General features: G+C 36.4%; 1 protein-coding gene and 1 long non-coding RNA gene across 4 annotated transcripts; one reads left to right on the top strand and one right to left on the bottom strand.

Annotated features, from left to right (window-relative positions):
- Nucleotide 1: 1 nt before the first annotated feature.
- On the bottom strand, nt 2-24,607 carry LOC117608022 (aquaporin AQPAe.a). Of its 3 annotated transcripts, none has more exons than XM_034332466.2 (5): nt 24,471-24,607; nt 23,256-23,385; nt 11,112-11,305; nt 1,741-1,884; nt 2-1,179 (listed from the first exon to the last, which is right to left on the bottom strand). In XM_034332466.2, exons 1-5 carry the CDS (start codon nt 24,564-24,566, stop codon nt 784-786), a joined length of 960 nt encoding a protein of 319 aa, XP_034188357.1. In that variant the 5' UTR covers nt 24,567-24,607; the 3' UTR covers nt 2-783. The 3 variants fall into 3 exon arrangements, with proteins under 3 accessions (XP_034188357.1, XP_034188358.1, XP_034188359.1); XM_034332467.2 differs by lacking the exon at nt 24,471-24,607 and adding an exon at nt 23,565-23,585 and having other exon boundaries at nt 8-1,179; XM_034332468.2 differs by lacking the exons at nt 23,256-23,385; nt 24,471-24,607 and adding an exon at nt 12,707-13,120 and having other exon boundaries at nt 13-1,179.
- Nucleotides 11,195-27,121, top strand: LOC143308238 (uncharacterized). The gene is made up of 7 exons (XR_013065218.1): nt 11,195-11,335; nt 15,405-15,492; nt 15,652-15,787; nt 24,473-24,876; nt 24,981-25,181; nt 25,295-25,451; nt 26,660-27,121. It is a non-coding gene; the product is annotated as an uncharacterized LOC143308238 (long non-coding RNA).
- Nucleotides 27,122-27,356: the final 235 nt, after the last annotated feature.

The raw sequence follows: 27,356 nt of genomic DNA, 5'->3' as shown, positions 1-27,356 counted from the left end.
AATCGGTATCTTATAAAATAATTTAAGTACAATATGTACAAAACTTAAACGATTTACGAAATGTACACGAAACAGTTTCTTTCCAAGAAGAATATGAAATTACAGAGCGAAATTATATCGTACTGAACGTGATTTATGTAGAATACTGTTATAATCAAAATATTACACTTTCAAACAAACATGGATCGAAGATTTATCTTAAATATTACTGATGCAGATGTAACAAATACTAGATAGATTCGTTACATTAATTATATCATTAACAATGAAATCTGTTTTCTAAATGAAACATTTCTTTCCTGCTTAAACGGATGGAAAACGAATAGGAAAGAATTAACATCAAATTACAAAATAGTTCTTGCGTTCATGTAATTTCATTCTGTTAAATTCTCGATGATATAAACATAGTCGTGTAGTTTAGTTGAACAACTATGAAATATCATTAGTTTTAATAGTATATAAAACGCAAGAACTTAGTCCATTAAACAACTAGTCACGTTAAATATTCGTCGAAAAAACGCTTAAACTGTACAATGTAATAAATAGAACGTCCATTTTCTCCCAGCCTCAAATTATCCAAAGTCAGTCGCGTCGTCCACCAATATTAATCTCAGTTTTTCTCAAACCGAACGATGAACTTTCTGATTTCGCAAGTTTCCTCGCGAAACTTTTTTCCGGCGCCAATATATTACAAAGTTTATGGTTGCAGAGTATCATAACTAATTTCGGTTGTGTGTTTCTTTTTTTTTTCACACAAGAGACAAGTCGAATTAGATTCCATTTTTAGAAATCATAGGACGCTTCGTCGTCTTCCTTCTTTCGTCTGAAGGCCATTTTGTAAAGTCCACCAGCAACAGAGGCACCGAGAATAGGTCCAACCCAATAAATCCATTGATTTTCCCAGTGATCCAGGATCACTGCTGGACCCAGTGTCCTGGCAGGATTCATGCTGCTTCCTGTTATAGGAACAGCAGCCATGTGAGCTACGGTGATGGTTAATCCAATAGCCAATGGTGCCCATCCTTTGGTGTCCGTTCGTTTCGGATCTGTTACAGCATGGACGACCAGCAATAAAAGAAAAGTGACGATGGCTTCCATGAAGATTCCTTGGCTTTCAGTGACCGATGACCCCAACGATGTGGCGCCTAAACCATGAGCTGATTCTGCTGGAATTAATACCTGTTAACAGTAAGGTAAATAAAAGTGTTTATTTAAGACTTTGCAGAATTACACCAACTGTAAGAAAGGATGCAACAGAATCATCGTAAAATATTTTTGGAATCTTTTTTTTTTTATAGTTCAGTGGATTTTTAACTTTTGCAATTTATTAAATAAACAAATAATTATGTATGTGTGCAATTAACTCTTTCATTATTATAAAGACAGATTTTATTTTACGACATTTTGACAATTTAATTTGTGCTCACTCGTTTTCACTATATTAGACGTTACGGAGTAATTACACGTTGATGTAAGGGTTAATCATAGGAATTAATACGCGCATGAATCAACTGTCATGAAGGAATCAAACGTCATTCATCTCCCGTGTGTTTGGAATTCGTTTAACTCGTTTGCTTCTGATGTAACCAATGTCTGGTAAACAGATGGTAAAGACCTTGACCTTCGCGAACCTTTTAATTAACATGTTATGATCGGAGAGTATTTTTCGATGTACAGTAGATTAACAGACGCAATTGGTTTGCAGAAAGAAGAAAAAAAAATGAGGAACTGAAAATTTACCTTCAAAACTGCAGAACCTGCTATCGCACCGCAACACTGACACACTATGTAGCACAATGCTTTAAGAAAACTGCAGTTTCCGCTAACTAAAAGACCCACTGATACCGCTGGATTTACGTGACACCCTGAAACTGGACCTAATACCTGAAACAAGAAAACAGGTTAACGTAAGAAGAGATCCATCTAAATTTCATTTTTGAAATATTTGCCTTTCCCAAGTCATTTACATTCTGTTCCAAAATTCCTCAGGATATTCCACACGTAACAACAACACAGTGTCTACAACATTCCAGTGACATCCTATAAGACATCCACATTACTGTCAACCTAGAAGAGCGAAGAATTCTGGATCTTTATCAGACCTCGGTACAACCATGTAAGTAAACTCGCATGATTTACTCGTTTTCCCAGTAGAAATTGGTAGCGTGCTTGCACGTTACGTGAAACAGATAAGGTATATAAGTTTGCTCTAAAATCTGGCAGCGAATGTAATCCGCGCTGGTTCTTACAAAAAAAGAAACAACAAATTCTCTAATTCTAATTCAAGTTTCGCAATCTCTCATGGTCGGGCAACACGAGTACCGATAAAGAGATCTTGCGCTTATCTCACGACACGAATGATTTCCTAACGATTTTACACTGCTCCACATATCCGTGGCGAAATCAAGGTCCTGTTTTGTTGAATCTAGCTGGCTGGTGTTTACAAAATATCGCCGTGGAATTGACCAGCAAAGTTCCACGAGGTACAACCATTTCATAAGCGGATTTTTCGTGGTAGAGTATTTTCTCGTTTGGCAAGCCCTTGAGATGCATGCCATCGTTTCGTCTCTCGTGTGTCTTGCACAGCAAGACACAGTTGCCCTTAATTCATCTTGCAAACTCGAGGCAATAAATGTACGCGTATCCGTGCTTCTTTTGTGGCCAGTATAAATGACGAACCGGGGCTTAAGAAAGATTGACGTAAAGCGATTGATTCGTTCTCCTTTCCTTTCATATATTTTCATTGTGGAAAAGTAGAATAGAGGCAATAAATACTTGGCGGATAGCTGAAAAACTGTAATGTTGTTGGATATTTTTGTGTTATAACGTCTGATTGAGAAAAATATTTATCAAGGGTAAATAGTTGAATAGAAGGAGAAACGAGGGAAGTTTAAATGCCGTCTAGTTTGGTGGCTGGGCCGATTTGAGTGCGGTAGAATCGGTGTGTAATGGCGGTGGGTCCCAGCGCGGCCCAGTTCTCATGCATGTCGGCAAGGTCTCGGTTTGCCTCAGGCGATCGGTACACATGCGCTGCGATTACGCAAGCCATCTTCTTGGATCGTACGTTTTTCCACTCTTCTTGTTCTCCACCTCCTTCTACTTCGATCCTCTTTTTCTTTCGGTAGTCATCCTCGCCCGATACCGCGATCGGCTACCAGTTGCATGTATAGCATAAATTTCCGACTGCTTCGAGGGAAGATCAAACGGCGAGATACCGGTTAATTGATTTTATTAATTACAAGATCGAGCGCGAACGACGCGCGCGTGGTCCTTTAATCAAAGATCGGCCGCGCGAGAACAGCAATTACAGGATGAAGAGGTTCTTGCTTTAAAAGGATGCTTCTTCTTAAAGTGAATTTTGTCCACGGACACCGGAGACCTTGTGCCGAATGAAAAAAATCATATCTCGCGCGATTTTAATTAATACGCGTCTCTCGACACGCCTATCAAACCGCAGTCTGTTACTCGCGAATCTTACAAAGGGGAAAGTGTTGCTTCACTTTTCACCGTGCGTCCTTCGCCCTCGCTCGTTGTTCCAAGAAAAGCAATAAACGAAGTCAGGCTTATATGTATATGTATATATATATATATATATATTTTTTTTTTATTCGGCAACTTGCACCTCGATAAAACTTCTTTTTTTCGCCCGTACGCCCTCTTCTTGTTGTGGCACACGCGAGTTCAGGACCGCCTTATCTTGCATTAATCTTGAATTATTAATTCTGCAAAGTGTCTAGATACCGTAGACGTACGATGGGATTTACCGGTGGCGAAACACCTTCGTGAAACGGGCACGCGCTGAAAATCGTGAACTTCGGGGATTCGTGAGATACTGAAACGAGGTCGACGCACTGCCTCCATTTTTTTCTCGATATTCGAACGAGATTTTTATATCATCTCGAAATTAGTCTTTTTTCGACGAATTTTTATCGGGTTGTTCTTGGGTTGTTGAAATTTCTATAAATTTAGTAAACAAATAAATACCTGATTGTAACATCGATTCCACACATTTTATCTCTTTCTTCGGTATTTACTCTTCTTATCTCTTACAGAATTCGCTATATTAATAAATCTTTGAGACGAGTCTTTCTAGTCAGTTACGATGGTGTAATTCATTCAAGGATTTCGATATTGCGGAACGCGCTGTTGAATAGCGTAAGTTTATTAAGAATCGCAGGAGGTTCGAATTAGCTCATAGATTTCGTCCCCTCAGGGTTCCACGACCCACAGCCTCGGGACACGTTTATTGCACGCTACGCGGCTTATACCTCTGCTCTCGTTTTCACAAACGTATCATAGAGATTCATTCTGATGTCGTACACGTCATATTTAACCATAGTCGAAAATCAATTAATCACGTGTTTCAGAAACTAACTATACAATTTGTAAACGTCTATCGTGTCGAAAGGATATTTTGAGAAATTGATTTTCTTTCCGAGACGTTAGCTTACTGAACATAGTAAACCCTTTGTTTATACAGGAAAATATGAAAAACCAAAGAAAATTATAATAATTAGGACCACGTGAAAAAACTTTCGATGATAACGAGTCTTTGACTATCCAAGTATATTAATTGATTTATTGCTATAATATGGTATCTTATCATTTATTGCTATAAGACCGATAGAATTCGTGTCAACACTTGGCAAAAATAGAAATTCTAGGTATTTGATAAAATAACAAAGTCCTAAAGGATACGATAAGGCTAAGTTAGATTAGAAGAGTTAATTGTATAAATGTACCAAGTTAAAATGAATTTCTGTAAAATTCACCGAGCATGGCGATGTTGGTTTTGCTTCGTGGCTGCATAATTAGGGTGCAGAGACTTGCACACGAGTTGCAAGGTTCACGTACGATCATACGGGACAATGATCTTTCTTTCGCTCGTGGATCACGTTGCACAATAGCTCGAGATCAGGGAGCGGTCTTCTCATAGGCCTCCCAAAAGACCTCCAGCAAGATGACTCTAATATTTGCCGAAGGATACATGCTTGTTACGACAGGATCGATATTATCGCGAATTTTAAGCGGAACACTGAATTGTTCCAAGAAAATTGCGATTTCATATAATATTTTATTAACTTATTGGTGCTCTTCAGAAATATTTTTTCTAAATGATCACAACTGCTATTAACGTGATCATTTTATGTCATCAAATCATGTCAGACTTCCTATGTTTCGAAATCCGTCGTTTGATATGCACCGATCTAATAGAAAGTTTCGTTTCACAAAGGCCTATAATTAACATCAATTAATGGTATACATGAGTATAATTTCCTTTAATGAACTTCCACTTTCGATGCAATCTTTTCTTAAAAGACAAAAGTTACAACAAAGTTGCAACATTAAGACAGTCCCATGTGAAATTATCATCGTACAACCATCTATTAAATTTCTACTTTCCACTGAATCTTTGTTAAATGACTATTCAAAGCTCAAATACCTGAACAAAATAATGCTAGGTCAGTTTGATGTATGTTTCATAAGTACTAATTTTGGTACTGCAACTGTTAGCAAGCTCTTTAAAACTCTCAGTTATTAATTGAAAGCTACTTGATAAATCTGTGATCATTATTGATCATTTGAAATGCTAAATACTCTTCTAACACCATTTTCTTGTAAAATTTGCCAACTTGAACCCTTTAAAAACGGTGAAAAATGATAGTATGCTTTAATCAACTGTTACCTGGGGAGCTTGCACCTTTGATTACGTAAATGAAAAATATCTGTCGCTTATCTGATGCACCGTGTTGGACCGCTGATGACGTTACCCGGCTTAGCTGTTGCAGGTGTCACGCGGTACACGCGTTTTTATTTTTATACCGTGTGGCAGTGTATAAACATTTCTGTTTCATCGCGGTAAACAGGATTTTTTTCTCCATTACATTTTTTTTGTACAGAGTTGGGTCTCAATTGGAACATCTTGCAATCGGCAATCAGTGAGAGTAAATTTGTATTCAATTGCAATTTTATTTTTCTCGCGGAATGCGTTCTGTATTTTTGTTTATAATTAGCAGAATTTATGAATATTTCAAAACAAACTCATTTTATCTTAATATCTGATGATAGGAAAATTAAAAGTGCAATTTATGCAAAAGTATTATGAAATATAAAAAAAATTAATGAGACTAAAATTTTGGAATATCACTTTCACGATTGCTTTCATTTCCATTTGATCGATCGATTTTTAATAATGTTTTCTTCTCACTTTAAAGAAGCAGCAACCTTGTAATACATCAAAAGAATCCTGACACATTAATGGTGGTTTGAATGGTTATTTTGATAGCTTCCTGAGTACTCGTTTCGAGTATGGGATAAAATAATTTGCCTACAGCTAAGAAGCAATTACTACAGCGATGAATCAGTCGTTCAATTTTCGATCAATCTATAATAACTTATTAATCTTCATCGTTTGTTAACACTTTAATCCCCCTCTCCACAGAAGTCCTTCACCCCATTTCACGTGGGATGGTCCAGCTTACACAATAACAACCAATTGTCTCAAAATTGGTATATGATAAAAAATGAGTTAAGGAGGTGTTTTCATCCCTTTAGTTATAAATTCCATAAAGCATTTGCTTGTTTCATTTGCGACCACTTAATAAGCCGTAGCTCTTCAAATGAATACATAACACTATGTCAAAGCTATTGTCTTGTGAAATCATTCACGGCATTGTTATTGTTTTTACGATTCATATTTCGCGACATGGTTATGCAACGTTTATGCGTCTTCCTCTTTAACAATTCCTGGTTGGTTCACAACAAATGACACATAATACAGGGCGGGAAACGTGTGATTTGCATACGAGTCGTGACGGCTGTGACTTTGATGTCTTTCCTTCGTTTCCCTTTCGATCTCTTCTTTTTAACCTTCCTTCCCATTGTTCGAACGCGTCGTGTCTCTCGGCAAGAAAAGGGCAGGCCAACAAAGAATGACCGAGTTGCATTAATTATTCATTCGAACGTATGTTTCGGGGAATATATTTATCTTCCAAGCTGATGACAATGTCGATTTTCAAGTATTCTTCAGAACGAATTGGGCAACTAATTTGACAGTCTATATTATTTAAAATAAATTACTAAGATGTATAAATAATTTAAGAAAAATACTTGATTCAGAATTAATTGAAAATATGAGAAAAAGGAATAGTGGAAAAAGGGAGACCCCCTGGAAATATCGAATGGTACTATAAATATCCATGTCCATTGGGCGAGCTGTCGGAAAGTAAAGTATCAAAAGAGACAGAACAAGAGTCACATTAGTCGATCGGAAGGTTCGAGGCGAGTCTCGAGTAGGTTGTCGGAGCCTTCGGGGCAGAATTGCACCATCCGGACAGTTAGACCCCCTTGGGCGAATCAGCGGCCTTATTTACCCTTCTACCAACGTGCCGGCGGCTTTCTGAGATCTCGGGTTAACGTCACGTGTAAAACGGAGTACACGCGTGTGCATACGTAACGCGTATAAACGTAAAAGGCGCTGCACGCGCGCGATAAAACGTTTAAAAATGTCTATCCTTCTCTTTTTCTCTCTATCTGTAGCACGGTTAGGGTTCAACCTGTGTCCTTATATCGTATTCATTCCGAGGTGTTTGACTGCTGTTGGCAAAGAAACCGCGGCCATTGAAACGGTTTGCTTCGAGATACGCTTTCAAAATTGCCAGCTTTACGCTTCGGGTTCGTGTTACCTTGAAAATCTTAGATCTACTGTAGGAAACGGATCTTTACTTTCTACTTTGATCCCTTTGACTGGCATGGATCACGTCTGATTGATGATAAAAACGTATCAAATGGTGGATTTTGAAATATCCCGACTCTGATACCATTTCATGGCATGAAAGTACTCTAGAGTGGTACTTTATGCTAGATTAATTTCAATCTTAAGGTCTGATGATTCTTAACTCGTATGCGAGCGATGCTAAAATTTTTATAGGATTCTTTGAATTACCTCATTATCAGTATTTTTAATTATCTACTCGGAATTATAGATAAATAAATTTTCTGATTAAATTTACCCAGTGAAGGAAACAACGTTTCTAACAAGTCTAATATGATAACACTGATTGCTTTATTAAGCTTATTTGTGAAGGATCGTTGTTCATTTATCAAGCTACCCCTAAAGCATCCAATTAATATTTTTTTTTCTTTCCTTTCTTGTTCGTTCACTTCCACTTACTCGTTAACGTTGCACACACAGCGAAGGTAAACTCAGACAAGTAGTAAATACTAGCGAACTGTGACCACCTGAAACTAAGGATGAACTAACTCTGCAGACCACTTCGAGGTATCCGTTAGGCTAGTTCGTTATTCCGTAGCATGCCGAGAAAGGCAGAAGATATAGAAAGAGATAGTGAATTAGTAATTCGCCAAGAGACTCGTTAGTTTCTCTTGGCTTATTATACATTCGACTACCTTTTCAGCTGGGAAAAAGATGTTGGAAGAAAATATTGGCAATCTATGAGCTTCGAATTACCGATAATTGTTTTAAAAAATAATTATGGTCACTTTTATTCAGATACTATTTTCAATAATTTCATTTAAAGTGGAATAGAAAATTATTAAAATGAAAATTAATTCATTATCTATGCCTAACTCTAGGATGATCTAATAGATTCATTAATTATATGTAATAGAGACAATCAATTACGCGAATCATTTCCGTCCCAAATTTTCCTATATAGTAATAGAGCTGGTTGGGACTTGATGTCAGTCATTCAGGGTCTCGGGGCTGAATGATTTTTTTGTCGAAATGTCAATGAATGCGGAGGCAAGGCGATTCAAGTCGAACGCGTGTTCTCCGCAGGAGAAGGCTGACATGCCTTCCGGTGAAGATCGACGCCGTGAAAGAGACAGGCAGTCTAGTTGCTAAAGGTGGCAAGCCCGGCAAATTGCTGATTTCGTGAACCAGCTACCTCCCACGTGTTCGACCTTCCTACGCCTCGTTAAGCAATTATGCGAACACGATCGGGTTAAACGACTTCGACTTCTTTCGATTCACCGACATTTCTTTTTTTCACTTTCAATGATCATCTAGTTAGATTCTAATTCTCCGATGCTAAAATTCATTATTATTATTTTAATACAATTTTAAATTCTGTTTATTAAATTTACTTGTTTGAGGAATTCTATTAAATTCTAATAGTTTCTTCGCGTCTACGTTATCGTCTAGCGTTTTTCTGTGGTCTCTGTATCTTTTATAGCATGTTTTATTGTAAGTAAAGTATGAGAAGTTTCACATATTGAAATTTTGATAAAATTAACGTTATTTAAAAAAAGGAACGAGGAATAGATCCCAGAAATTGATTGTCAAATTGTCTTGGTATCGAGCTTGAGAGCAGTTGCGAAAGCCGACATTCGGCTGAAAGCGAAGTAATGTTTCGAGGGCGAAAATGGGTCGCCTTTAAAATAAGATTTACTTCGGTTAAAGACTCACGATACGATAAAAATGTTGCACGTTCGACTGTTAGCACTTCGCACTTCAACTTTTCTGTCGTGATAATGACTGCCGACCACCAGTGTGTAACCTGTTTTTTAACTTCGTCCCCCGATCGACGAATATTATATTAAACACGATATATCATTAATTATCGCCAGTTGAAAGTATCATTTTTAAATTGATATTCTTACAAAGACGAAGAAACTTAACGCCGAGTGTATAAAGATGATGTTCACGTTCGTTTGAGATTTATCTTCTGAAGTATTTATTAATTTGTATACTTCGTATAAATATTTCGAATTAAATTTCTTAATTATACGGTTGATGTAGGTTAATTTAACCAATCGTTAAATAATTATCGATTTTTCTTTAATCCTTTCATATTATAGGGATTATATATAGGTAACTGACAGATTAATCTTATAAGGATTTACTTTGCTTCTAAGAATAATTTACTGAATCTTTAATCCCGATGCGATTTCAAAACGCGCTAATTTTCAAACATCATTGTTAATGACATTAGGCGTTAAACAATAGCTCGGATGGCGGTCTTTTTTCATACATCAAAGAATTTTCACGGGTATTGCGCCCCATTGTTGTGATTAATGTAGAACCTAGCAGGTAATTTTCTCTCGCATTAATTACCGCGTTTATTGCCGGTGGTCCCAGTATAACAAATATTAACAAAAGAACAATACAGAAACCTAACATCAGCAAAAATTCAGTTTGTTTGCGGCGATGAATAATTAGTACACGTGTGAGATTATTCAAGGAACAGATTAATTCCCAATTTGCTAATCGACCATGAAAGTGGCACCGTCGACGAATGAACGTGAGAATGATAGTGAGAGTAATGAAAGCAACTTGTTCGTGAAAGACGACAGTTCATCGAGGTGAATGGAATCCCCTCTCTTTCTTGTTCTTCTCCCCAGGATATCCATTGTGGACAGTTCTTTTGGGACGAGTCGAGAACACGATTACTTTTGTCCATTCAATAAAATCAAACAAATGTAAGTTGGTAAGCGATTTATCACGTGCGTAGCACGCGAAATAATGCTAGAACCAAAAGATAAGAGGATACTTGAAATTTTGATAAATCATTCACCGAAAATGACAACTTTGTTTTTATTCCCCGCCGTATTTCTATGGAGTTTTATGATTTCTTGTATTTTATATGTCCTACAATTAGAACTTTTTTCATGAGTTATGCGTTTCAACGCGAGTACGTAATCTGTTACGGGTCTTTCTATGAACTCGTGTTATTTACTACTTCCTTAATTACGACCTTAAATTCAGTGATAAATTTTTTCCTATTACTGATTCCTGCCTGCTTACGGTACTCTTTCTACTACCTCATTTCTCTACCTTATTGTGTCTTCAACACTTAATTTGCAATTACATCAGACATTCACTATCTTGCTTTTTTTTTATTTAATTAGAATTCTAATTGTGCAAATACGCAATCAATGCACGAACGAGACAAGATTTTACTTCGAAAGAAATTTGATCGATCTCTTGAAAATTTGATGATCAATAACGAAATATTTGCTCGATACTAAATTATTATCGGGTTGTGTTTTATTAGATAATAGATAATACTCAAGTGGTGGAGCCTTCTTTCCTAGAGAAGTTTTATACCATCCATAAAGAATAATAAAATTGTTTATCAAAAACTTACATGTGCCAAACTCGCGACGGCCAGGCCAAAGGTGAACGCGATATGCACCACAGTGGGTGGATTGTCTGCTGTCCAGGTGATGCAGGATGCGCAACCGATCAGAACCAGAAGAAACGTTCCAAGAGCCTCAGCGAACAACATGACCAGAAACTCGACCTTCGTCACCTCTTCGAGGCCGACGAAGTCTTTTGCACCTGCACAAAAAAAAAAGGAAACAAAAAAGTGTAAGTTAAACATTCGATAATGATAAAAATGATATTTCATTGTTTCCCTTGAATGAAAGTTGGCACGTGTCAATACGTGACGATACTTCTATAGACGTCAACCGGAGATGATAAATTATTTCGTTGAGATGAATTTCAATCCCAAACTTTATTCTTATTTTCTTTCTTTCTTTCTTGTGGAACGATTACGTCATTGAAGTCAATGAAACGAATGACGCAAAGTTGAGACATTGCATAAAATAAGACCAGAAAGTGTAAACAAATTCCGAGAGAAGGTTTTTCATAGAACGATGATGATGTTGAAATTTTGTTATTATTCTTAAGCAAGTAATAAAACGTGGATTAAATTTGGACTTTGAATATGGAGACTGATGGAAAAATATTTTTCAAAATGCATTATTTTCATGCAGTTTCTTTTAAACAAGTTTCTTCGGAACAAAATTGACGTAAATGATTAAAAATTCAAATTTATATGGTTCAAAAAAAATTTTTTGATGGACTTGTAATAGTATCGATAATCAATACCTGTACTATTAAGATCGTTTCCCAATATTTTTCTTTAATATCTGATTTAATCGCATGTATCAGTGTCTTAAAATTGTGTAGCAATTTGTAATCAATATTGACTAACGAGATAAAACATCATCGATTAATGTCAAAACTCTATTTTATCGGGAATTGATCACAAATCGTGTTACATGTTTTTGAACATGAAATATTAAGAAAAAATCAAACAATCGTGCATAATGGTGATAAGAAATCTCAATAATGGTGATGGGAAATCTCAATAGTTGAACGCAGGATGAAAGTTCCAGAGGCTGAAAATAGGAACATTTGTGTCATGTTTCATCACGTGTACAAACGGTTTTACCGTTTAAGTCCTTTTATAATGAGCCGTGTACCGTGAAGCGACAGAAATGTTTCCTGTGTAATTTATTATCGAACCAGCAGACGGAAACGGGGATATCGCCGATATGCGTGTTCACCATTTCGAATAGTTTCAAACTTTTCTAACGACAAGAGACCAGAGTATTTAAGGGGCTTCATATTTTTCAAAATTGAAATTAATGATAATGCACCTGCATTTTAATCTTTCATGCTTCTCATGGATGAGCAGTTTGATTCACTATGATTTGCACATTAAATTCGATGAAATTGTCATTTATTTTAATACGGCAATTTGATGATTCGACAATTTCGTCTCATTATTTTTTTTGATAGAAATCAATTATTATTTTATAATATAAATGAATTTTTTAATTTATGATAGCCTATTATTCAAAGTATTGAATTATTATTTTTTTCATACTTTAAATCTGAAAAATCAACGCAAAGTGATTACTCCTAATTATATTATAAAATGAAACATACCTTTCCACCCTTTACTCATTTTTCAGCCGATACCTCAAGGTAGACGTTAATAACTTAATGTTTCCTTCTACCACCCTTATTCTTGATTTCCACAGTACTCAACGCGATTGCTCTTTCGTCGAAACTCGCCTAACATCACCCGTGACTATCGATCACCGATCACCGATCACAATAAACAGTCTCTTTTCGTCCAAGACAAAAGACCCTTTCGAAAGAAGAAGACAATGCTAAACAACTTATCAGCCGGATCTCCGGCTCGTACTATCGCGATTTTCTTTGGCGTAACGAAGAACTTTGGCGAACCGTCACACCGGTCACCTTTAAACGGAAGATGAAGAGGATGAAGAAAAATGTAGAATTCGCAATGGTATACACCACGTGGGGTCTCTGGGCTATTGAGTCTGCGGAGCGCGAGTTTCGCCTTCATATATCGCTGTTCTCCACTGCTTGTCCTCCCCCCAATCGACACGCGAATCCCTCCTTTCTCACCTCCTCCACCTCCGGCTTCTTCATCAACGTGGCCCCACTCAAAAACTCATTCAAAAGCCGCTGGATCGTTTGTTTCGCGATCCGCTCCCGAAGGATATGGAAGAAATTTCAGAATTCTTCCACTATCATTCCTGTTTCAAATACTTTTACGATATCTCATTTACATAACTCACTTACCTTATCATCGTCTCGTATTACTGATATTTGCGTTACGTATGTACGTTCAACTGACGCATGGTTATATCAAAGAAAATTTCAGTTTGCCTGTTAATACAAACGTGACTGAACAGATTTAGGACATTCCACTTTATGTAAATGGTTTGATCACGTGTCTTCCATCTGAGGAATTACAGATCGAGGAATTCGATTCAGAACATTCTATTAACTGGAAAATATTAATGAAGAAATGTGCAACGTAATTTATAGAAATATTGGAAAAAATTAATATAGAATCGAAATGAGATTCCTGTGGTTCAGTAGAGTTAACGATGAAGTTAATGTCGCAAAAGGAATTGCAAATCAGTCATCTTCGAGTCGCTATCGTCGCATCACAAAGTCATTCTACAAGCAACAACTGCGTATCGATGGAAAGTTCACTTTCAACATGATTTATTGAAAATACCTTATACATGCAAAATGAATTCTAGGCATAACGGAGCAACATACAAAATTTCATTCTTTTTATGTTGTTCAATAAGAACTGACTAGTTTGAAACGGTAACTAGCTGTACCAGTGTAGGACGAGATTTAATTAAAAGACTGCTTTGAATTGCAAAAATATTATCAAGATCCGAATGAATCTACGCAAACTACGAATTTCCTGTCCAATTTTACACGCTGTTCGTTTGTAAATCCATAATCGTCAGATACCACTATCCTAGTTCTAGACCCTACTTTTTCTACCGTTCATCCGGCCACCTTCTTACATAATACACGTTCGGGTCTAGTTTGAAACTAGAAGAAAACGATCGAGCATGCTGTAGAGATTGTAGTTTCATGGGAATCGCAGAAAACGATCTCTGTTTAAGTTTACCAGAGTCGTAAGTTTGGTCCTGAAAGTCCATGGATTCTTCAAGTTTTGACAATTCATTAATACCTTAAAAGAAAAATTTGGGTCAAACAGAATTTCTGAGACATGTTCAATTTTATCCTGTCAGGATATTCGTCCTTAATGGATTTTTCCTTTCGTTAATAACGAAATACGTTAATCAGAATAATCATTTTCGTGAAATAATAAAAAAGAATACGTCATTCGTGGCAAGGAATTTGACTTTTTAAGTGAGATCATCGTGTGCATAGGTAAGCAGTGTCAACAAAGTAATTACAGCATCAAGAGTCAACAATAGTATGCAAACATAATGCAGAACTATATGCAAGAGGATATTTTCGTTCCTCGGTTATCAGTAGTTATCTGCTACCGACGTTGTACTACCGGCAGATAACTACACTCGACGAATTCTTTGGGATTGCAACACTGTCGTGCTGCACTGCCTCTACACATGTCCCTCGATAGTAATTAAACGTCATTAATTGGGTCACTGCGTAGCGAAGTATCTCCTGTAAATAGATCCTTCGTGCACCTGTCGCGCTTCATTTGCATTGTCTAATGTCACATGGTTCAAAGAATGCTTAAGAACTTGTACTATTTGGGAATTCATAGCTCCAATCGTTCTTCCTATACACTCCCAAGAAGACGTTCAAGTAAACATGCCACTTACTTCATCGTTAATTGTTCGCTAAGAAGTAGTTCGTTACGTCGCGTTAAGTACTTGTCAATGAAGGAAAAAATGACTCCCGTCAAAGCAACAGATGGCAATTTAATAAAGCGATAAATTATCGGTGCACACTGTTCCATTAGTGGAAAAATTGACCGCGAAAGACTTTGAAAAACAGAACCCAGCAAAAGGATCTATTTTTGTAGGAAGTTAAATGTCAAATTTCACGACCCTTGAACGAACAATGTGCAAATTTGACCCGGGGCATAATTTCGCAAACACGACGACCCAGAAAGTATTTCGGGCCCTGGGGCTGCACTTATAAATTCCTAGAGTTTCTAGGGTGTGAGTGCTGGCAAAAAAATTGCAGATTGTCTATGTTACTATGTGCAATACCGTTTTTTACGAACAGCTGTAATTAAAGAAAGAGTGAACAATATAATAATCACAGAAACAAAAATTCTGACTTTTCTAATTTCTTTTTCTTATTACAGAACAGCAGGACCAGAAGTTACCTGAACGTTTGATAGTAATCACGAGAATTGGTTTCACCGAACCCTTTTACAACGACAAAGTAAGCTGGTAAGTATGATTTATTACCAGGTCAATCGTCCTGCTTTCCTACTTATAAATTGTTTCGCTAGCCTAACGAAGTACAATCTGACGAAAGATTTCTGTCCGGTGAATGCGCCACGCGAAATTGCTACAATTATATAGCTCACCGTGATCGTTCATTTCCAGGACGATTGTAAAAAGCTGGCTCCCGTGAAAACTTTCCTTTTTCAACGATCAACCACCGCCTGTCTGGAAATTGGCCACGGGAGAAAAAAAATACAGAACACTCGTGACGCTTGTTTTCCAAAGTTCAACGAAACAGGTAAAAGTTTTCGATGCTAATGAACATTGTTCCAACAATATGGGTGAAGAGTTTAATTTATAGTGAAACTTCCTGCTTTTGTCGAGTAAAGATCGTTTTTTTAAGTTACAATTCAACCGAGAGGTTTAGTTTCCGACTAGACAGAGAAAGTTCCTTTTGTTCTTGAACGAGTTTAAACTATATTTTACCACTTAAAGAGATACTCGTGGAAAGGATTACGATTTCTGAGAGTGATCATCTGACGTTTTCACTTGTTTATTGGGTACATTATATTGTACTCTATTTGTAACGAGGGAACGCGTTTATTTTCATATGCAAAAGAGATTTAAGAGAGTATAATGATAGAAAGCATTGTGGGAAAAAGAACTTGAACTGTGGAATAGTAATGTCTTATCAGTTTCTATTTAAATATTCCTTTAGAGAATTTATTCATTATAGAGAAAATTTAGATAATCAAATGGTAATTAATTTCTTCTTAATTATTCTAATTTCATATTTTTCAAAAAAAATATATCATATTATTAGCATCCTCTCTATCTCTATTTTTAAATTTATTTTCTTCATAATGTATGACAGCAATGCAAGTGCAAATTACAATAGTAAGCTACAAATTACTTAATTAAAATGACTTGCACTTAACACGCTTTCCGCTTCTATGAAATTTTCAAAACTTACTGTTTGCTTTTAATTGTTGGCATGGAATAGTACACTCCAATTGCGTCACGTGAGTCAATAGTGTTTTTCAAAGAAAAGAGTTGCAGTATTACGAACATTGAGAAACTAATCCTTAGTACGTTATAATAGCCGGTTTGATCGTGGATACTGCCAAAATTGGCCAGCGATAAACGCGATTATTCAGCGGAATAAAAACAATGGTTAGTCTTCTAGGAAGTGGAATAGGAAACATGGTATTATTACAGATTTTCACGAGTTCCACTCGTGAGAACTTGCTAGAAAACGGAAAATTATTATACCATGACTCGAAAATACTCTTGTGAAGCTAGCTGAACGAACATGGTTACTCATTACGTGATAATAGTTTTAACGAGTCTTCATCGGCATAAGAATCTTCCAGCAATGTCTGGATATAAGAATAAATTCATTCGTTGCTATTACGTTTCAAAATTAAAAATTTCATTTCACTAGGATATACCATACAATATGTTTCATTGGTCTCGGTCACGACTGACCCCCGTTCGACCATAACACAATTAATTTCCATTGAAATAAAATTTGTCTAGCTGACCGCTATTCTCTTCAAGTTATACCAATTTTTAGTAAATGGTCAATTTTTCATTTTTGAAGCACCAGGGTCAGGGTTATCCTGACCCCTAGCCAGTTACGCCGAGTGTTTGCGGCATCCATTTATTCGAGGGTTGCGGTTTACCGTGTCACGAATAACATATCCTTTGAACTGTCGGATGTAATCGAAACCTGAAATTAAATATCCCCGACAAAGGCAGCAAAAGGCTGCAAAAGCGCAGATGGCCCCGGGGCAATGTTCTCGAGCGGAAATTATGAATGTCAGTGCATAGAAAGGCCCGCGTAATGAGACGCATACGAGTGGCGCCGATGATGTCATAATCGAAATGAAAACGCAGGTAGGAATGTTTCATTTTGAGGCGAACGATGATAAATACCATTTTGCGATTCGATTGTGAGACAGATTTAGCGACGGGTATTCTTTTTGTAATCAGTGCAGAAGGAATTCTACTGATGAAACCTTTATAGTCTCTCCTTTACCTCTCACCTTTCATTTTTCGATTAACTGATGGAAAAGTTGCAGTTCTATTAGACTGTTGCATTTCGAAACAGAAAACCTGACACGATTTGATGACATTCAGCTAGAAGCAAAATTGAAATAATAATATTGTTTTCTAAGGAAATTATCATTTATCGAGCGACGACATAAAACTATCGATTCAAAGCTTAAAATTTAATAAATATTCTCTTTCAACCCATCCTTGAACAATAAGGTATCTATTATAATTTTATTCTTCGAATTTTAATCAGAGATACAATTATTTTTCTATTACTGTATATAGTATATCTAACATAGTAATTTTCTGCAATATTCCGAGATCATTTTCTGCAAATTAATGCATTTATTTCCTTCGATTCAACCGTACAAACATTGATGTCAATCAGTGTTAATAAGCTACCGCTGAGTTGAAACATTCTACCTGCGAATATACACTGGCCAGCTTCAATTACACAACAAACAACGATTAACATAATAATCCCTTGTATCTACAACGTTATCGTCGATGACCCATTCTACACTAGCAGATTCTCCACTATTTTCTCAGCCTGTGACAGAGATACGTAAACGGCAACAATTTAATAACAAGACAACTGTCGTCAACAATTATCTGCCCTCGATCTTCGATGTTAAACAATTACATGTGATGTTCGTAATCTTTTATCTGAATAATTCTTAGTTGCAAAAAGAATGATTTTTTTCATCTGCGTTCATAACAAATTTTCCCTTTCTAATACAATTGCCACTCGATTCAATTATTATTAGCCTAATAGGGCAGAGAAAGAAAAAAAAAGCTACTTTTCGAAGCGACGATTATATTTAGAACGGTATGTACTTAGCTGCGGGGTGCAGAGAGATGTAATTGAGCCGTGAAGTAATGGAAAAATTAATCAGAGATTAAGTGCCGCTGTCTGATCACGTACCGGCTTATTCCACTTGTTGACGATGCTCGCGGAGATGCTACCATCATCCTTGTACAAATGGCAATAAACCTAATTATGCTACAGTGAAGGACGTTCTTGTCGTAGGAATTTTTTCTTCACTATTTAAAAATTATTTCGTTGAAAATCGTGGAAGGACGATATAAAAATTGTTTTAATTTTTATTTTTATTATCGAAAGATTATTTCATATAATTAAAAAAAATGAATAATATTACTTTGAAAAAGAAGGTGGGAAAATATTTGCACGATTCACGCGTCAACTTTCTTTTTCTGACAGAATTCTGGTTGGCTGAGTTTCAGGAATGAACCGACAACGGGTTAGTGTATTTTCATTCCGAATTACGAAGTCGAATTAACAATCTTTCAATGTCTTGTAAGGTTAAGGTTACATCGGTGTAGATGCCGCAAGGTTGCACATTATGTAAACCTATTGTGTACACCTGGCGTGCTTTACTGGACTCTTCCGCGAATGCAAATCCTTAAACAGAAGCTGGGAAAATCACGCGAATACAATAGAACGAATCTGTCTATGGCTGAGTTATGAATGAAATTTTTCTTACAATTAGAATTAATCGTCTGATTATATAAGGAACGTATAATTGGATAAGAGATTTATAACGAATCCAGGATAATTACATTACAAAATACTAACATAGTGTATCCTTTTTAAGATACAGTTAATATGACAAGAGATAACAAATTTTCATTTCTTTTCTAATTTTATGATTTATAATAAGAAACTTGAAACCTGTCATTTTAACCCGTTTGGTAGTTCTAGTGATAATACCGTAATTATACTTTGAAAAAATCTAGAGTCGAGGCAAAAAGGATAAATGAAATTCTCTTTAATCGTGATTCACACTTGTCAACTTCGAATCGAATGAATGTCGCATCGTTAAAAGTAAATCTGACCCGTGCGCGACTTTATTTTTTCCTTTTAACGTAAACCTCGATTCGTATAGCAAAGTGGATAGCCTTTTTTTTCCACAGGTGTTTCACGTGTCGTGGTAACGAGACACCTCGAATTCGACGAATATCAATGTGAATTCGTCGTGTAATTACGTGGTTGGTCGGCGGAGCCGGTTTACAGCACGTGTTAAGTTAATCAATCCAGTTAGAACGGAGAACGGTCATTATAGCAGCCTCTGAATGGTAAGCAAACCGCAGACAGATTCGTTCATTGTAACGTGCAACGTTTCAACGTTCCCGATGCTTTTGCAAACTTTACTTTAAGGATCTTTGAACTTTACTTTAAATTAGCGACACGTGTAGTTTGTTTCGTGAAAGACGACCGGGTTATTAAAATAAGCCGTCCTATTAAACCGGTTTCCTTTTATTTTTATATTTCGAACAATTCTGAAGAAGAAATGTCCTTTTATGTTACTGACAGTGACGATTTTAATTCCTGATGAATGGAATCAGATAAAGACTGATGCATCATTTAAGTTAATTTAATATCTCATAATTTTTCAATAAAAGCCGTCAAATTTTTTAGCAAAAACTTTTATATATTGAAACAATAAAAAATTCACAAAGTTAAAATAAAAATCAATCTAAAATTAATTTTATACTTTAAATTATACAGAGGGTTCAATTTATTTACCACTTTTGCTGTATTATACAAGTACAATTATTTGTAATAGAGGAAGTTACTAGTCGAGTAGCCCTATTACTAACGAACACCCTGTTCATACATTTATTCAATGCAATTCATTCGTTACCATAAATTTCTCGTGTCGAATTAAATCAGCGTAGCACACAAATGCAACATAATTCCATCCATCATAGTGATTAATGTTTGTCTTGGATGCTAACGATCCAAGTGTTGTTTGCAAAAATTTCCGGATCATTTTCACGGATTAGTTGCCGTTCGCTAATCGAATCGCGAATATACTCTTGAATTAACGGCATCGTTTTGTTTACAAGACATTTTCTCTTGTCGGGGATCGTAAAAATAATATCTGTAAACGTCGCATGATTATGCGTCTGACGAGTCGACCTTATGGCAATTCAAAATTCTATCCAGTTTAATCCGTGTACAAGGAAACGATCAACTTTTTAGAAGAATTATGATGATGAGATTCACTGCGAAGTGGCTGATGTTTTTTCCTGAACTATTTCATTTAACGCATTACGTGTTTGCGGTGTGTAACACGAATCTCAAGGAAATTAGAGATTGAAGCTTACCATGAAGAAAAGAAACGTGGAAATTACTTGTAAAATGAATCACCTTGTGTCTTGAAGCTGAACAAGTTCGCCTTCAAAATTATAATTTTAAGATTTTGAAATTTGAGAATTCTCGAATTTCCAATCTTCATATTCCTAACACCCCAGAATGACGGAACTCCAAAGTTTCAAAATCGCCAAATTTCCAAAGGAGCATGATCCACCCCAGGAAGAAAACCTAGTTAGATGATTTTCTATTTTCTATTACTTGCCCTTCTTCGAAAAGCAAGATCTGGATCACAGTGGTATTGTATATACATTATTCACGAGTCCTCCGCGAAAATGATAGTGTCGTGCGCGACACAGTAGATATGAAAGCGCGAAACAAACACGAACAGCCCCCGGGAATTGGCAATGCTCTTCGTAAATTAAATAGAATCGCAGGTGACAGGAAATGAATAGATGGAAACGTAGAACGCCAGGTTTCGTAATGAACCTACTAACGGCGATGTTACCGGTGGAAATTGCAAAAATGCGTACCGCAAAACCACGTAACCTGGAAGAACGCCTCGGTGAGCTTCAGTGTGCATCTGATTTGAAACACATACTGAATGTGAATTGAAACGTGTACAGAGTCATAGTGAATCTATCCTGAGCAAATGAACGAGAATGAAATAGTTAATGAAGACGGAATAAATTTGCCTTTAGTCATTAGAGTAATTAAGTAGAGGGTGAACCCTAGGGTGAACAAATGTATAGTAACTCTCTTAACATTCTAAAATTTAAAAATTCTAAATTTTAGACAATGAATACAGGGTTCTTTAACACCCTCCATGCATTTGTGAACTTGATCGATTTTTTCCAACGAAAAAAGTACAATTTTCTTCTTCATAAAAAATGAAAAAAAAAAAGATGTTTTTATCGCAAGGGTCTCGTTATCAATACTACATTGTTCGAATGCAAAACTAGAGGGAAACAGGAAAAACGTTTTTCTTGTTGGATGATAATCATCGATGAATGAAAAATGAGCGGTGTTTCGCGGTAAACAGAATTCTGAGCTCGTCCAATGGATTTGTTTAGTACACGTAACACGTAGCAGCTTGTTTTATCCGACATTCGCACGATCGAGCTCGCGTGCGATGTACAATCAAAGTCAAGGTGAAATCTGGAAATTTCCAAATGCTTCGACTGAATGAATCATGCTTCTTACTGTACCAGATCTCTTCACAGAAGAGATCGGAGAGATCGGATCGAGTCTGCAACTTTCTATAAACGTTGTGACAGACTCATCGAGAGAAATCAATTCTTCTATGCCCTTTTTTCTGCAGCAACTGCTTTGAACAAGGTTTACAACGATCTCAGTGAAACTATTTTATGTTTGAAATAATTTTGGAAAATAGTACGCTCAAAATTTACTGAAAATCACTGCACAAATGTCACAAAATCGTAGAATTTCGGATACTTTATATAGTACATGAACATTGTCCGTTGCAATTCACAACTAGTCATCTCATGTTAAAAATATTAACAAAGTTTTTATATAGTCATTTTCGTTAAAGTTTAAGCTTTAAATTGATGTACTATAAGTGCTATTTTGTAATACTTTTATGTCATCAATTTGTGTCAGACTTTATTTGTTGAGTATTAGCTCGAAAGAAGTACAAATTTTAATTTATAGAAAAAAAGGGATAAAGATTGCTATAAAATTGCAAAATTATTATTAATAAAGAAAAATTGTGTAAATTACCGTTTGAATCCAGAATACAATAGCGAGTCGCGATCTATCGAGAATCGTTCCAGTCAATTTAAAATTAACCGCGAGTGCAATGCTACTTCTCGGTCGATAAAACTGTAATCAATAATTATTTCTTCTTTCACAATTATTTTTCGAAAACTATAGCAAAATAAACCTTTTAACTGGTACATACACAGTCCAATTATATCCTAGCAATTAATTTTTATAATTTACCGCATTAAACATAATTTCAAGGATTTATAACACTTTTGTAAAACACCTGACTCACAATCAGAGCTCTAAAAGACGTAGAAAAAATGTGGATAATTATCTAGTTCCTCTGATCTTGCCATTCTAATTATTTCTCGGTATACCTTGCAGATTAAACGAAGTGGAAAACTTTTTTCGAGTCATTTTCTTAGGATAAGTAGAAAATGTGCGTTTGAGGAGAGCCAGCGTATCGGCTTAATTTCACGGTAATTGCATGGCATCTCGGTAGAAGGAATCACGAGTTCATGTAAATGTAAATGAGGATTACATTTCTTGCGGGGCGCTATGCCAGGAAATGGTTGCATATCGAGTCAACAGATAGTGAATCACGTTCTGATCGCGAGTAATGCATTTACCGGTGTGTCATTGATTTTACAACAGATAGCAAAGTTAACTTGTGTACCGTTTTGGTAATGCAGTATTTCCGTAAATAGGTGAATGCAAATTACGAAATAGCCTGATACGTTATGGGACAGATAATGATGTAACGCACAATAGAAGAGTATCACAAACTCGATGACTCAAAAATTCAAATGCGAAACTATCATGCGGAATTACAATTACAAAAAGATTAGAATTTGCAAGTACTTACGATTGTATCTATCCTGAACCTCCTCGTCATCCTTCACGCTCGCTGATGCATGACGTTGTGGCCTCTCGTTTTCAGTAAATCCTTCCGGAAACACGGTCGAGACATTCATAATACCGGTCGACTTGTGAAACTGGAAATAACAGAAAGAACGAATTTCGTCAAATTTATTTCTAGATCGTTTTTCGACACGTCAAGTACTCTACGAGAATAAATTCCTTTTCAAAGAATTGAACGAGCGTCGATGAATTTCGTTTTTCTATTGCAAACACGTAAATTAAAATAAATATTTAACAAACGAACACAATTTACATTCATGACGATTGTTTGAAATAATTGTGCAACTCGTTGGATTAATAGAAATTGTAATTTTGCACAAGAAACGTTTCGTGTCGCTGCTGAATTCGCTTTGACCGATTCTATTTTCTGATCACATTAGATCAGGTATCGCTAATCGAACGTTTCAATATGATTCATTAGAGCCTTCTTCTGACACTGAGTCGCAAATATCATCCGTGATTTCCAGGTTCAAAACGGTGTTCATTGAAGAAGATATAAAGAGGAGGAAGTAATAAAACAAGGGAGTAGAATTTTAAAGTTTTCTATCGATTAAGGGTGAAAAGAAGTCAAACGTTGGTATTACGCATTTTTATAGAAGGAACACTCCCTTATTTTGATAACAACTAATTATATGATATAAATTATTTTGCTTCTCAATGTTACAAAAAATTAAGGGTGAATGTAGAGGGGAGGAGTTTTCCTCTTGGAGCTTTCAGACCAACTCGAACTCTTCATTTTCATTGCGACCTAAATGCATCACGATTACGCTTTCTTAGTTTGCATTCTTGATAAGATCGCTGCTATTCATATCATCCGAAGGAGGTTACACTTCCATGAAAACTATACTAAACCGGACGAATAACTTCAGTCTTGTAAATAGTAAATTCCCTAATACCAAATTCATTTCAAATTATTGCAAACTCTAAAAATTCGAAGAATTCAACCCCTAATCAGGAGTGGAGCGAAAACTAGAATTCCACTGACAATGTAATTGAAACATTCAAATTTTGTTTCCATCCTTAATCGAAGATATCAAACTGAAAGTTTAATTTAAAACATTAACCACTAATATCTCCGTAGCAGAAGAAAATTCCATCACAAAATAAATTCACGCCTTACTATGAAAGGAGAAGAATAATTCACCGAATTACCACTTACAGGATATGGTGGCAGGTGTTTGGCCTTCGGCTGGATGGTCAAAAACTCGTGCCAAAGGTTCAGATAGGAAGGCTTCTTGCCCACTGAACGTTGCATCCCTTGGCCGACTACTTACAGCACACCCTGTTCACTTTGCCCTGTCCGAGGCCTTGTCCAGTCGTAAACCTTGCCACTGCGCAATTCGCGTAACCACGTGGCCAGCTCTACGATTCAAGGAACAGAAAAGTCGAAATCCTGGCGGGACAATCGTACGAACCTGGTGCTAGTTCCCTCGCTACTACGAGATCCTTGCTGCCAATCGTGAATGTAGCGTGACTGAACAAGATCTTGCGTATACGATGCCCTTGGCGAACAAACCTGCAGCAATTGCGTGACACGGAGATGGTCACCGAGCAGGAAACATCATGTACGGTGATCCCTTTCCAACGATAACGCGATGATACCTTTGAATGTCCGTTTTAACCCCCGACGTTTAATTTATGCTGTGCATTGTGTGCATCTTTCTTCCAGTGTTTCCTCAGGCACCACATACGAGCGATGATATACACGACGATACTTAATTACTCGGCTATGAAATTGAACGAAGACACACTGTTATCACTTTCATGGTCGCACGTTTCGTAGAATTCATGGCTCTCTTTATGTTTATGAAAAAATTATTGACAACGTACACTGGGAGATTAATATTATAATTTTTGCAGTAACATTAAGGTTAGATCCTTTTTTATCTTACAAGGTAATAATTAATGAAAAATACAAGCATTCAATGTATTTTGTTTAAACTATCGGTAAACTAATTGTACCATCGATGTTCTCGTATCAAGGAGAGTCCAAGAAACAGTGGTCGACCACTTCCGGTTGGTCTGCTGGGTCCAACACCGTGGTGGCCGAGATCTGCCGAGTGATACGATATGCAACTGGGTCGTCGTTGCTTCGAACAGGATCTCCCTGTCTGGCTGATTTAAAATTACAAGATCGAAGGTATTGAATGTTTTAAAAAATTTCGAGACAAATCTGACGTGGAAGTCGAGGTGTTCGTCTTTTCCGGTTAGCTGAAAATCCACCACTGTTTCGAAGCTCTTCCTGTGGCCTATATCGAGTCGTTAACTGATATTACAGCGATGGTGAGCTCGCGTGCAGATAAAACCGTGACAATTAGCATACGTGAGGTCAGTCGATGGATTCGACGAGAAAGAGGTGCGATGGAACGTCACTTCTGCAGTGTCTTGCACTCGTAGTGACCACCTGCACTAAAATACTATGGTGTCTGATCATTTGTTCGTCGATGAGAAACTGTTCATTGCAATTATAAACGCTTCTTTTACTCCTCTACTTCTTTATGATGGAACTGGATACTTTCGTTTGTAATTATTGATTACTTCAAGAGGTATTGTACATAATTTTATATTAGAAGTATGCAAATATTTCCATCGTTTCAAAGAGAATTTTTCTTTAATGATAAAACAGAATTTTGAGATGATATATTAAAAATAATAACGTATGAAATTATATGGTTCATTAGCGACGTTATTCCTCATGAATCGTATCAAGAATGAAATATATTCAGAGAATATCATCAATAATAATTGCACCTAGTGTCGTTGATATTGACGTGAGTTTATTTTTGCATGACATCCATAAATCTTTAAACGCAATAACCGATGCACTTGGAAGATAACATGCACTATTGTGCAATCATTCATATTTTACATCCATGCTCTTTCATTATATTCTCCTTTATCAATACACGTGTTGCTTTTGAACTTTACCATTTCAATGAATTTTCTTCAAAAATTAAAAAACCATTCGAGGAAATACTTCAGAACACTTAATCGTAAATTAGATCAACAAAGGGACATCTTCACCATCTAAATGTCCGCAATTTCATTAGAACCCCTATGTATTTAAGCCTTTCTTTTCAACAAGAGGCAATAAGGGGCGGTTCCTTGGAAGATAAACACCGTCGTATCTTAAAACGAAGCTTTGTAAAAGGACGACACGAAATACATCCTTCGAATCAGGTGCATCCTTTGCGCTCTAAATCGAGAAACAGAGATTAGGGTGTGTTTAAGGCGAGGCGGCTGGTTTTCATTACGTCCACTTCTTAATGTCTGACACAAAACAGTAGCAATAACGCGATGCATTTCTCTTTCGGATCAATTGATCGTTTGATTCGTATGATGTTCCAGGTCTGCGAACGATCGAGCTTGAAATTCGTGCCGGAAACACGCGTCGCTGACCCGTCCACCTTCTCGAGCCAGTAATATGGTTCGTCGACATCGAAGAACAGTTAGATTTCTACGAAAAAGAAGTGGAAGGAAGATAATTGCTAGTAATGAGCCAAGTGTACACGATCAGAACGATTGTTCAGGTGAAAATGTAGAACAAGTGCAGGTGTGCAATGACGGCTAGTTACTTAACACGATGACCCACGCAATGAATATGACCATCTATAGAAACACTGTAATTACAATTATTAAGAATACGATCGTTTCATTTCTCAATTGAAATTTTCCATTCACGGTGCTGCTTTCCATTTCATTCAAATTCAGCCGGTCGAAGCGTGATAATGAAATTCACAAGTGGAACATTGGTGAATAAATATTTTCACTGTAGAGTATTGAAATAATAAATTTGTATATCATGTTATATTATTTTCAGGAAAGTACTTGATTTCACTAGACACGTACAAGGTCTTAAATAAAAGAGTCTTCGTGGACGAGTTGATATCAAGTTTTCATTGTAATATCACCTTGGCGTCCATGAACTTTACCATGAATTTCGAAGAAAAAAATTATTAAACAAGTTACAATATACCTACGATACTTAAAAAAAGAAGTAACTCTAGCAAAGGTTATTGTATGATAGCAACCACAACAAAGCATA

Source organism: Osmia lignaria, chromosome 3 (genome assembly GCF_051020975.1).
Source record: "Osmia lignaria lignaria isolate PbOS001 chromosome 3, iyOsmLign1, whole genome shotgun sequence".
NCBI lineage: Eukaryota > Metazoa > Arthropoda > Insecta > Hymenoptera > Megachilidae > Osmia > Osmia lignaria.
Note: the sequence above shows the minus strand (reverse complement) of the source record. Positions and strands in the feature narration are given on the sequence as shown.